This window comes from Scardinius erythrophthalmus, assembly GCF_964197995.2.
Source record: "Scardinius erythrophthalmus genome assembly, chromosome: 18".
Taxonomy (NCBI): Eukaryota; Metazoa; Chordata; class Actinopteri; order Cypriniformes; family Leuciscidae; genus Scardinius; species Scardinius erythrophthalmus.
In genome coordinates this window covers 3500031-3512182 of record NC_138238.1, presented here as the reverse complement: position 1 = coordinate 3512182, position 12152 = coordinate 3500031, and the positions used below count along the sequence as shown (strand labels likewise).

The 12152-nt window shown below is 35.5% G+C and overlaps 1 protein-coding gene and 1 pseudogene across 2 annotated transcripts in view; both read right to left on the bottom strand.

The window, feature by feature from the left end:
• Positions 1-1426: 1426 nt before the first annotated feature.
• On the bottom strand, positions 1427-7176 carry LOC308706656 (uncharacterized protein). Its single transcript, XM_081392428.1, has 5 exons — positions 6521-7176; positions 6383-6427; positions 2821-3111; positions 2692-2727; positions 1427-1673 (listed from the first exon to the last, which is right to left on the bottom strand). Exons 1-5 carry the CDS (start codon positions 6591-6593, stop codon positions 1651-1653), a joined length of 468 nt encoding a protein of 155 aa, XP_081248554.1. The 5' UTR covers positions 6594-7176; the 3' UTR covers positions 1427-1650.
• Positions 7177-8703: 1527 nt separating this feature from the next.
• Positions 8704-12152, bottom strand: part of LOC308706408 (PH and SEC7 domain-containing protein 1-like) — a 42536-nt pseudogene continuing 39087 nt past the window's right edge. The window contains exon 15 of the transcript in view: positions 8704-12016. The product of the transcript in view is annotated as a PH and SEC7 domain-containing protein 1-like (transcript). The remainder of the gene's footprint in view (positions 12017-12152) is intronic.

The following is a 12152-nucleotide window of genomic DNA, read 5'->3' as shown; positions in this document are numbered from 1 at the left end:
TATAGCATAAAGACAGCAAACACAAAACCCCACTACACTTCAGTATAGTATAATATAGTCTCATGTACAATCTTTTATACAATATTATATATAGGCCTATATCTTATATGTAATATAATATAATCGTATATTGAATATAATATATCAATAGGCTATTAGGCCTATAATCTACAGTATTATCTGTCACCAAATCCAAATTCACAAGAAAACCCTTTAAAGGACTGCATGTGCACTACTGTGGAGGCCACTGGAACTGATGCTAAAAATGTGACAAAATAATTATTATATATGGGCTAATGTAAGATATTTGTAAGATATCAGTGAACATTTATTTAACCAGCAAAAGTACATTTCTTTTGTAAAATTTTCATCTGTTTTTTTTTTATTTAAAATTAGACAATTCTGATATTATTTTAATCTCCCATCTGTTATTTAACAGCTGAGATCGTTCTTTAATGATTCTCTAAGTAGCAGAAGACTAGCTGGGTTTAAATCCCAGTTGTGCAGGTGGGGAACACTATAATGTGCCCCTATTAGAACTATTCTATTCTATTATGAATTCTATTGCGGAACCATGAGAAGAATGTCTATAAAGACTGAGAGTCAATGTTTAGAAATTATTCATTATTATTGTTTTGAACTATGCTGTATGGCTGTGTTTGTTGTCAAAATCAAAAATGAGTTTATTTTTAATTATTAAAAAATGCCATTATTTTATATACAAAAAATTACTAATTGAATGTTATTGAGAAAATATTTTGTTTTGTCTTGTATAATTATTTTTATTATCAGATAACGTTTTAATCTGTCATATGGTCATGTTACAGTGTACCACATATATGGGGCATGTTGTCACATTTCACTTCCATTCTTTTGGGGTAAGTTGAGACATTTTTGTACACTGTATTAATGAAACAAAACCACACAATTGTACTAGACGTGTGAAATTAATGCAGGAAAAAATAAATACCCTGAACCCTAAGTAAGTTTACACAAACTGAGAAAGTCAAAAAGCATTAGGTTGTGCCCCGCTCTCCCTTATAATTATATATCCCATACATTTTTATGGTCAATCTTTCTAAATAGATAGTGCCTGTGTTCACAGAAGTTCTACTCAAAATGTACTATTTCTTTTATGGAATAGTTAAATATAAATACAGTAGCTCCAACTCATTCCTCAGAATGTGGAAAACTAGTCCCAAAATCTAACTAAAATCTACTGTATATGCTGACCATTTAACATAATTATATTTCTATCCAACATTTAACAACAGATGTCTAAAGATTTCCCGGAGACTAAGTTTAGTTCACTTGTTTTACACAAATAAATAAGGCATATTGATCATCTGTGTGTCTCTTCTTCACGGACTTTACTAGATTCACTGGTATAACTTACTATACCCATCATCACCATGTTCCAGATATTCATCTTTAGAGAGAAGTCTTTATTCATCACATTGTTTTTTAACAATAAGGCACACTGTACAATACCACAGTACTCACACTATTACAAAACTGCATGTACAGAATACTTACAGTAAAATAATTTTAATATATTCTGTAAACTATATATGACTGTATAAGACAAAATCAGTATTGAAGACATCCTTTAAAAGTCAGACCATCTTCTGCGGTGTCTTAAAATGTTCCTTATACATTCTCGCAGAATTTTTCTGGAAAGTTGCATTAAACAAACCATTAAAATCATAATTCACAATATCAGCCTATCAGACAGTGAGATTCTCCATCACATGATCACAATATGATTCTTCTGCTGAGAATCTGGTCATTTCTTGACACATGCATATTGATATCTGTGCACTCTGATATGTTCATATGGAAACCATGATCATATATCAGTTTCCTTCTTAAACTTTAACACTAATGCATGGTTTCACAGACAAGCTTTAAGCCTAGTCTCACACTAAAATGCATGTTCGTCTTAACTTAATGCAATTTGCACTGACATTTCTTAAAATATATCAGTGCCATTGTTTTTTTCTCTCTCCAAAATGCAAACCATTATGTGTTTTTTTTCTAAGGCATTTTTAAAACATTTACTTGAATGTCCTTATTTAACTAAGGCATAATCCTGACTTAATCTAAGCCCTGCCTGTGAAACCAGGCCTCAATCATTTGGTTTAAAGAACAGTTTTCTGTCTATATAAGTAATCTAGAGTAATCAATAATTATAATTTAAATATATACAATAACTTGATTTTCAGAAGCTTTAACCAGATTTTTTTAAATACTAGACTAAAAATAGATGCACATTTGCAAACATTTATTGAATTATAAACAACAGTATTATATTAAAATTCAAACTTATCAGGTCATTATTTGGAAACTCTTCCATGATCAACATTTGAACACTTTCTTGGACTTTAAGCATCCTTTAACATGTCATTTATTTCTGATTATTTCTGAAAAGTGACAGAAGACCAGTTTCCATTTTTTCCATTTGTGTCAGTAAATAGTAATCAATTATTTCTGAATATATACACAAATTCTGTATTAACATGAACATCAATTCATGTTATATAACTACTTGATGTTCTTGTTATATAACAACAGCAGGAAGTTATTTTATATATAACAACTATATAAGAGCTTTCTGTAAGTTATGTAAGTAACCTGAATTCATACTCTCAATAATACATAATTATAATCTGTATGTAATATCTTCCTTACCATGATCTTCAGTGACAGGTTCAGGTTTACTGGGCTCTGTTAACAGATTTTAAACCAATGTTAGAATTGAAAATAAAGTACAGTTGCAAACATTTATTGAATTATAAACAGCAGTATTATATACTGTACCTGTAATGTTCACAGTGAATTCTGTTCTTTTACTTCCACAATTTGTTTGGATAAAGAATCTGAATTGTCCCGTCATTGCTGTAGTTGGACTGAAGCTGCATGTGAAGCTGTTTCTCTGTTCACAGGAGTGAGGAAACTCTTTTCTACAGATTGTGGAGTCATTATATTTCTGAGGATATTGAAACTTATACAATGTAATGCAGCATCCAGGCTTCTTCAGAGAGACGCTGCAGGTGAAAGTTACTTCACCCACAGTTCCAGTCACATCCTCACATCTTACACTGATGTGATCTGAAAAATAACAGAGTATATCATATAATACAGCAACTGATGTGCATAGAATACTTGGGGGACTGAGGGACGTGTCCCACACACTTTTAATAAAACATAAATTCATCCCCCGCACGTTCTTGGGCAAGTGTGTTCATTAGAGGTTTCATGAGCAAATATTAATACATTTAGATTTAAATTCAAGGAGACATGATAGTCTATGCATGACCTGACGTTTTATTCTCATCCAAAACGAGGCGATGTGTTTCATTCACACTGGAAGCCGGAGGGCGCTCTCTCGCAGAAAGGCCAAAACAGACTCACAGAAGTAATAATTTATGACCTTGCAGGAAATCCCTTTTCACAATACAAGTCTTTTCACAGCAGCTTTAAAGAAAATGCATGAGTCCACATTACAGTTAGAGTGATCTGCTATCAGACGTAACGGTCTAAGTTATGCATTTCAGAAATGTACATATACAAAATCAGTTAGCTAAAAATGTATTAAAGGAGTCATAATGTAGAAATTTCAGTTTTCCACGAGAATCAATGTATGTTATGATTGCATAATGATTGTACACTGGCCGGGAAGCCGATATTTAAAAGTGAAGCGTTTGTTTACCTCAGGGTTTGTAAAATAGGCCACGTGCACGCGCACGAAAAAACGAGATTTTGATTTCTTCCCCCTCTTGACGTCAAGACGGGGGAGGATATACCAAATATGGACACCGCAAACCTATGCCGCGGGAAGCCCGCCCCTCTCCCCCTCAGATTCAGTTTAGTCGACTCGAGAAAGATGGAGAAACCGAGTGTAGCCTACACCTGAGATGCTCTGTGGGTGACTGCCACAAACAACATGCAAATGTGTTTTATCTACCAAAAACGGACGAAACTATCAGGGAACAGTGGAGGAAATTCATTTTTAATGACGCTGTCCCAACAACTCTTTCAAGTGGCGTATCGTTAGGTGTGTGTGCTAAACATTTTACACCGGAATCATTTACAAATTTGGGGCAAAATCAGGCGAACTTGGCCTCGAAGCTCCGTTTGGGAAAAGGTGCCATCCCAACCATCAGGGATTTGCCAGAAATTGAAAAGGTAAGACTGTTTTTATTGCTCTACTGTGGTTAACAAATAGCAGCTAACTGCTAATGCGGCTATTGTATGTAACGTTACCTGCGAGATAAACACGGGGAATGGACTCTACGAATGCTAGCCACATCTTTCCACTTTGTTTTACACTAGCAGCTACAGTAGTGACGGTACAGGAGTCCATGCTCAGTGGCTAAAACTGTTTAAAAACTGTTTAAATGCAAGTATAACATCACGTTGCATGTCTAAAGAAGAAAAATATTGAATGTCTAAATAACCACAACGTGAAACAAGGCAAAAACACCACATGATAGTAAAAATCTCAAAACCACTGTAAGCTGATAAAAAAAAAACAAAAAAAACTACATCTCCGTTAATGTAATCTACATTAAATAAAAGGTAAATTTATGTGGGAGAAAATAGCAACACACGTTTTTGCTCGTTACTGATGTTAATGTATGTCTCAGTCAAAATGATTGTCTTTACCATTCAGAGACATCTTGATGTAGAACGTCCTTCCATCGACTCTACATCTTCACTTTCCAGCTCTGGTTCGGAGTCCGGCTCAAACATGTACGGTTGAATCCCATATGTCGCGGCCGGGTCAGGTTCATTGACACTTTGCGCCATGTCAGTTTGTAATGATATGCTAAAGAGTTACCTGCGGTGTCAACCCCCCTCCTTCCTGCAACCAATCAACGCGCCCCTCATTTGCATTATTATAATGACCGTCCACGACAGCCAAAACATCGCATCAGATCTCGCGAGACAATAATGCCTTTAGAAATAAGGGTCTGAGGGGCTCTGTGTTGATTTTTTTTCCACTTTTCTTTTTTAGAAGGGCCTGAAAGACTATAATAGAGCATTGGGTACCAAAGTTAAAACAACATTATGACTCCTTTAATTTAAACAATGTAATAATTTAAGGCAGAAACAATGAGCTCAAATGATTATGATCTATAGGAAATTGTAGAATTGGTGCAAGGCATCCAGAAACATTTTGACTGATGAAACGTGAAGACAATAAACACACGATTGTGACAAATTACATGATTTATGTGTTTTTCAAACCATCTCTGTCTATATTCATAATAATAAAGTATATGAATAATGCAGTGCTATGTGATAAAACTTTTAAAAACTAAAAAAATATATTTTCTGCCTTATTCAGTGATAAAAATTACATTTTGTACATAAAATGCATGATGAATTAATGCATAAGCGTTTGTAGGCTACACAAACCAATCGTAAAATTGTCATTCGGACAATACAGGAAAAAAAAATTGTGGAATTAAAGTTATTGGTTATTGCTCAGCAGTGTTTGATTTCATAGCCATACAATCCTGCCATTTCTGTTAATTGGAGAGTTATATATATGTTTTTTTATTATTTATGAATTGTACCCTCATAATGTGCACCATTCATTGCTAAAACCAGTATAATACAGCAGTTTTGATAAAACACAAAATATAAAATGGCAAAATTGAACGAATAAACAATAAACTAATTAAAAATGGTTTGCTTATGTGACTAAATGAATATTTGCCACTTGTTCTGCTTATTTAGAAATAAAGACAGATGAATCTATGATTACCAAATTAAACAAATTAAGAAAACTGCTGGAAATATAGGATATTTATGACATAATGATGTTTCCCAGGAACAGTGTTTTATAGCACTTATAATAGATGTACTGTATCTGCATGCAACATCCCTTTTCTTTTAATCATCTGCATCAGATATAATAGAAAAAGACGAGATCCAGCAGACTTGATGTGAAATGTAACGATGTTCTTACTAAAGTACATGAACACATTGTTAAATGAAAAAAGAGCTTGAGTATAAAAACATTAATTGGAAGAAACAACATGATGGATTTCACTTAATTGTGTAATGATTTATTAAATGTGTAATAAAGTCATTTATTTCTGATTATTTCTGAAAAGTGACAGAAGACCAGTTTCCATTTTTATAGTAATTTGTGTCAGTAAATAATAATCAATTATATCTGAATATGGTACACAAATTCTGTATTGACATGAACATCAATTCATGTTATATAACTACTTGATATTCTTGTTATATAACAACAGCAGGAAGTTATTTTATATATAACAACTATATAAGAGCTTTCTGTAAGTTCTGTAAGTAACCTGAATTCATACTCTCAATAATATATAATTATAATACAATGTCATACCTTCCTTACCATGATCTTCAGTGACAGGTTCAGGTTTACTGGGCTCTGTTAACAGATTTTAAACCAATGTTAGAATTGAAAATAAAGTACAGTTGCAAACATTTATTGAATTATAAACAGCAGTATTAAATACTGTACCTGTTATATCCACAGTGAATTCTGTTCTTTTATTTCCACAATCTGTTGGCACAAAGAATCTGAATTTTCCCATTATTGCTGTAGTTGAACTGAAGCTGCATGTGAAGCTGTTTCTCTGTTCACAGGAGTGAGGAAACTCTTCTCTGCAGATTGAGGAGTCATTATATTTCTCAGGATATTGAAACGTATAGAATAAAATGCAGCATATATAGTTCTTCAGAGAGAGGCTGCAGGTGAAAGTTACTTCTTCACCCACAGTTCCAGTCACATCCTCACAGCTTACACTGATGACTCCTGAAAAATAACAGAGTATATCATATAATACAGCAACTTATGTGCATAGAATACTTGGGGGACTGTAGGACGTGTCCCACACACTTTTAATAAAACATAAATTCATCCCCCGCACGTTTTTGGGCAAGTGTGTTCACTAGAGGTTTCATGAGCAAATATTAATACATTTAGATTTAAATTCAAGGAGACATGATAGTCTATGCATGACCTGACGTTTTATTCTCATCCAAAACGAGGCGATGTGTTTCATTCACACTGGAAGCCGGAGGGCGCCCTCTCCAGAAAGGCCAAAACAGACTCACAGAAGTAATTTATGACCTTGCAGGAAATCCCTTTTCACAATACAAGTCTTTTCACAGCAGCTTTAAAGAAAATGCATGAGTCCATATTACGGTTAGAGTGATCTGCTATCAGACGTAACTGTCTAATTTATGCATTTCAGAAATGTACATATACAAAATCAGTTAGCTAAAAATGTATTAATTTAAACAATGTAATAATTTAAGGCAGAAACAATGAGCTCAAATGATTATGATAAATAGGAAATTGTAGAATTGGTGCAAGGCATCCAGAAACATTTTGACTGATGAAACGTGAAGACAATAAACACACGATTGTGACAAATTACATGATTTATGTGTTTTTCAAACCATCTCTGTCTATATTCATAATAATAAAGTATATGAATAATGCATTGCTAAGTGATATAACTTTTAAAAACTAAAAAAATATATTTCCTGCCTTATTCAGTGATAAAAATTACCGGTACATTTTGTACATAAAATGCACGATGAATTAATGCATAAGCGTTTGTAGGCTACACAAACCAATCGTAAAATTGTTATTAGGACAATACAGGAAAAAATATTATGGAATAAAAGTTATAGGTTATATTTCAGCAGTGTTTGATTTCTTAGCCATAAAATCCTGCCATTTCTGTTAATTGGAGAGTTATATATTTTTTTATTATTTATGAATTGTACCCTCATGATGCGCACCATTCATTGCTAAAACCAGTATAATACAGCAGTTTTGATAAAACACAAGATATAAAATGGCAAAAGCGAACGAATAAACAAACTAAAAAAAAGAGCTTGAGTATAAAAACATTAATTGGAAGAAACAACATGATGGATTTCACTTATTGTGTAATGATTTACACTATCTTAGATTTAGTTTATTATCTTACCATCACCATAAACTTGACAGATGGTGGTAGATGTCAAAACCAGAACCAACAGTTGCACAGCATTTCCGACACTCATGGTTATGTTTCTGCAATAAAAAAAATACATTTGCATTTAGAATTAATAAGGAGGAACCACAAATTAGAGAGTAGATAAAGACTTTAAAGAGGATTCACTTACTGTCTGTATGTCTTCACACTGTGTGAGTTTATTCCACAGTCACAAGAGCACATAAATAGGCTTAAGTTTAAGTTTCAGAATGACTTCACTTCCTGTCCTGGCTCTATCTGACACTTCGTACTGGTTTTCACCGGATATGATTAAAGTTATAAAACACAAAACCTGTGGTATTGTGTGCCACTGCAGTGTTGCTTAGTGTCATGTTTGAACTAACGTCAAACTAATGTAGGGTTGCTTAATGCATTATGATATTTGTTATTTTTAATACATGTGAAAGGAACTCACACAACATAATCCCACCTAACCTCATCTGACTCTGGGGTGTCAGTGCATGTACTAAACATCCTGAAAACATCTTTAAAAACGCTGACCCCTTAAAAACAGTGTTTTAATATAATTCACACAATGTGGAAATCACGTAAAGCACCACTAATTGTAAAATTAACAATTCTGAACTAATTTAAATAACTTAACTTATGCTGTTTTATGCAATCAAGAACTTCACACGGTAAGTTTGGTGCATTTCATTATAGTCTGTTATTTATTTCTGTATTCTAGGCCATCATAAAGAGAGGCTGTACAAACACGGTCCTTACAGAACTTTTTACAAGCGAACCACATACTGTATGAAAGACCAGGAACAAAGTGAAAGAATAAAGAAACGTCAGAGAAATAATAAGTAAACAAAACATCTTAGTGTTTCCTTCACTTTCAGTCAATAACAATTTCAGTTTTGTCCTCATTTACAATTATAACAAGCTTAAACAAGCAGCAATCCTCCACCAAGAGTCATCAGACGACACTCAACCAACAACAGAAATGATGCATATATTCACCTCAGAACAAACAAGACACAAGATGCAAATGAGAGAAGAAGAATTTCATGCTGTTTATGTACATTCAGGTGCTGCTTAAATAAAAATATAGTATTATATGATAATCATATTGGTCAGAGACGACTGATTTCATCATAGCAGGACACGACAGACGCTCATTGTCATCGTGTGTGTGTGCAGAATTAGAGAGACAGCAGACAATAAATCGACAGGTAACCAGACGAGTGGTTACGCCAAGACACATTACTTCAGTCTACATGAAAAGTAAACAAAATGACAAATAAATATGTATACAAACACAAACCCAGCAATGCGTCAGTGGATCTTTCTACTATCGTTCCAGTGCTTGCGGCGTAAGTATGGCTGGAGACAGCGCTCTCTGCTGGTAGAGGAATGCATTGCAAGGGTTACATTATATTCATGACACCTGAGCAGAGAATGGCTTTCCCACTTTAAATTCACCGATAAACGCACAAGACTATTCAACATCATGCTCTCTGGATATACAGCGCTGTATTGATAAGGTGTACTGTATTATAGGTACAACAGCAGATTTCATCATCGAAATCAACTCTAGAATTGAGTGAATCTTATAAAACTGGTCATGGTTCAGGTCATGATTTCACCCCCAAATCAATAAAAACACGTTTAGGATGATGAAGCCTATTTTTAGGACCATTAAGGTTTTTGCACTGTATATATATTTTGCCATTGGCATCATGTGTGTGTGTGATGCCTGTGCCAATAAAAATAATTTCACTACAGCATGTTTGTCACTCTAATAGAGCAAACAGAATATAATAAGCATTGTTTATTGCAAAACAAATGCATTAAAGTACTGGGACAATGTCAATATCAAATAATATCAAATAAATGAACCTAATGGTCCTAAAAAATCTTCTTTTTTTTTTACTTTGGGGTGAAATGTGACTTGGACATGATTTTTTTTTTTACAATATCCACCCAAACAACATTACAAAGTTCATAAACAGACTCTTTTTTTACTTTTACTTTTAGACCTCTTGTATTTCTTTTGCCCTTTAGACTCACTGTAACAGTAAGATACGCCAGCTTCGACTCAAGACCCAGAAATGTTTGTTACACCACTGAAACACCACACAGTATCTGCAAAAGGAACCATGAAAGAAAAACAACGCTCGAGACTGAAATGTGATGCCAGAATCTCCTCACCGTGGTGAAACACATGGTACATTCAAGGGTTTCAAGCACCCGTTCGAAGTATTGGTCGTCGTGTCACAGGAAGCCGCGTGCCGTGTATTTAAACATCCACATATGCGTTGATCACACAAACAGGCCTATGCTGAATATTGCATGTGGCAGTTTGGATTTTGACACACCACATTCATTATAAGTTTTAAAACATTCCTTATATAGGTGATATATTTTTGCGCATATACAGACTCTCTTTCCTCGATTACATAAGAAAGCAATAAGGGGAAGTGCGTCTTAAACACTGACTAACTGCATTTAACAGGAAAAAGATGACATTCAGTGCGCTGCGTGGGTAACAGGTCCGTTCGACTCGTGAACTACACACCGCGTGCCTCCTACCGGCTCCAAAACACCAAAGATTGTCACTAGTCAGCCATGCCGTACACAGCAGACAACATTCAGCCAAGAGAATAATGCAGAAAGACAAGGACAAGAAGCTAAAATAGAGCATATTCAAGAAATGAACTATACAGACAAAATCTACGCGTCTCTGTACGTTCGCTCGACTGCAGAAATCATTTTCTCAAACGTTTTTTTCTCTAAAAATATCTAAACATCCTTTTGCATATTAATGCATGTTTTCAGAGATGATATCTTGAATTAAGTTTATTTTCCACAAAGGGTTTAACGCATAAATCAAACAAAATTTAACTAGGGTTTGTGCTTAAAAAGTAGAGGAATCTGCTTAATTCAAGACTTGATACACAAAATGTGTTTCTCGTCTCATTTTAAGGACGTTTCAATGTTTTTATCGAAAAAAAGACAGACATACTGATTAAGCAAATGAGTTCTGCAGTGTAATAATACTTAGTGTTCAGTGCAAAAGGCGTTTTAGGGTTTTGCTGTGCAAATGGATGGATTGTAAAGGTGTATTTCGTGACTATGATGTCCTTGTGCATTATTGTACAGTTACAGATTGCTAATGTTGGAGAACAACATGTGGAAATGACTAGTTGCATACGGGCTAGTTAGTTCAGATAACCTGTTTTTCTGTTCGTCTACCGGTTCTAAACGCCACGCAAAAATAGACGCCCGTATGACAGATAACAAGCATTGTGTTTTCCCGATCCTAGACGTCGTTCTCAGGCATCGTATCTCGTCGCGTGAATATGCTTTGTAAACAAATGAGTTAATTCTAAGGATGCAAAACTAAAAACCTGCCAACAATATGGTATTTTTATATGGTTTTGAAGATGTTTAAGCACGCCAGGCCTAGGTAGTGTGCGATGAATGGCGAAAAGTTGCAGAAGAAACCGAGAACTAGAAGGCAAAGGAACATTTTATGCATTTCGTAATTCCCTTCCGAGAAACACGTTCTCCCGACCAGATTCCATAGCACCTTGTGTTGTGACATCACCCACCCATCAGCCAATCACAGAGTCAGATTCAGTCAGAATCAACACCACTTCCTGATGGCACAGAGCAGGAGGGCGCACACAGGAAAGAGAGAGACCTCACTTCCTCTCCGGTAACGCGAGCTTCCCGCGGGTTCACTTGCGGACGGCCTGCCGGTAGCTGTGTCTCTGGCCCTGTCCGCGGGAGCAGCCGTTGTTGGGCTCTTGCGGGCCACACGCGGTGTTGGTCTGGCTCGGGCTCGGGCCGTCTCTGGTGCTGCAGGTCAGACTGCTGTCCTGTAGTGTGGGACTGGATTGAGCTCTCTGTAACGCCCCTTCCTCCAGGAGCATGGACTCGAACACGGACAGGTCATCGCCCCCGCAGCGCTGCTTGGCCCGCAGGAGCATGCTGTACGTCTCGTAGCGCGTTTTCTGACAGAGAGAGAGGCATTGTATCAACATTCAACTGTGCATTGCATTGTGGGCAGCCATTTTAGCAGTAATGGGTCATCAGGGAGTTTATATACAGAACTGTGCAAAAGTCTTAGGCATGCTATGCTAGTATTTT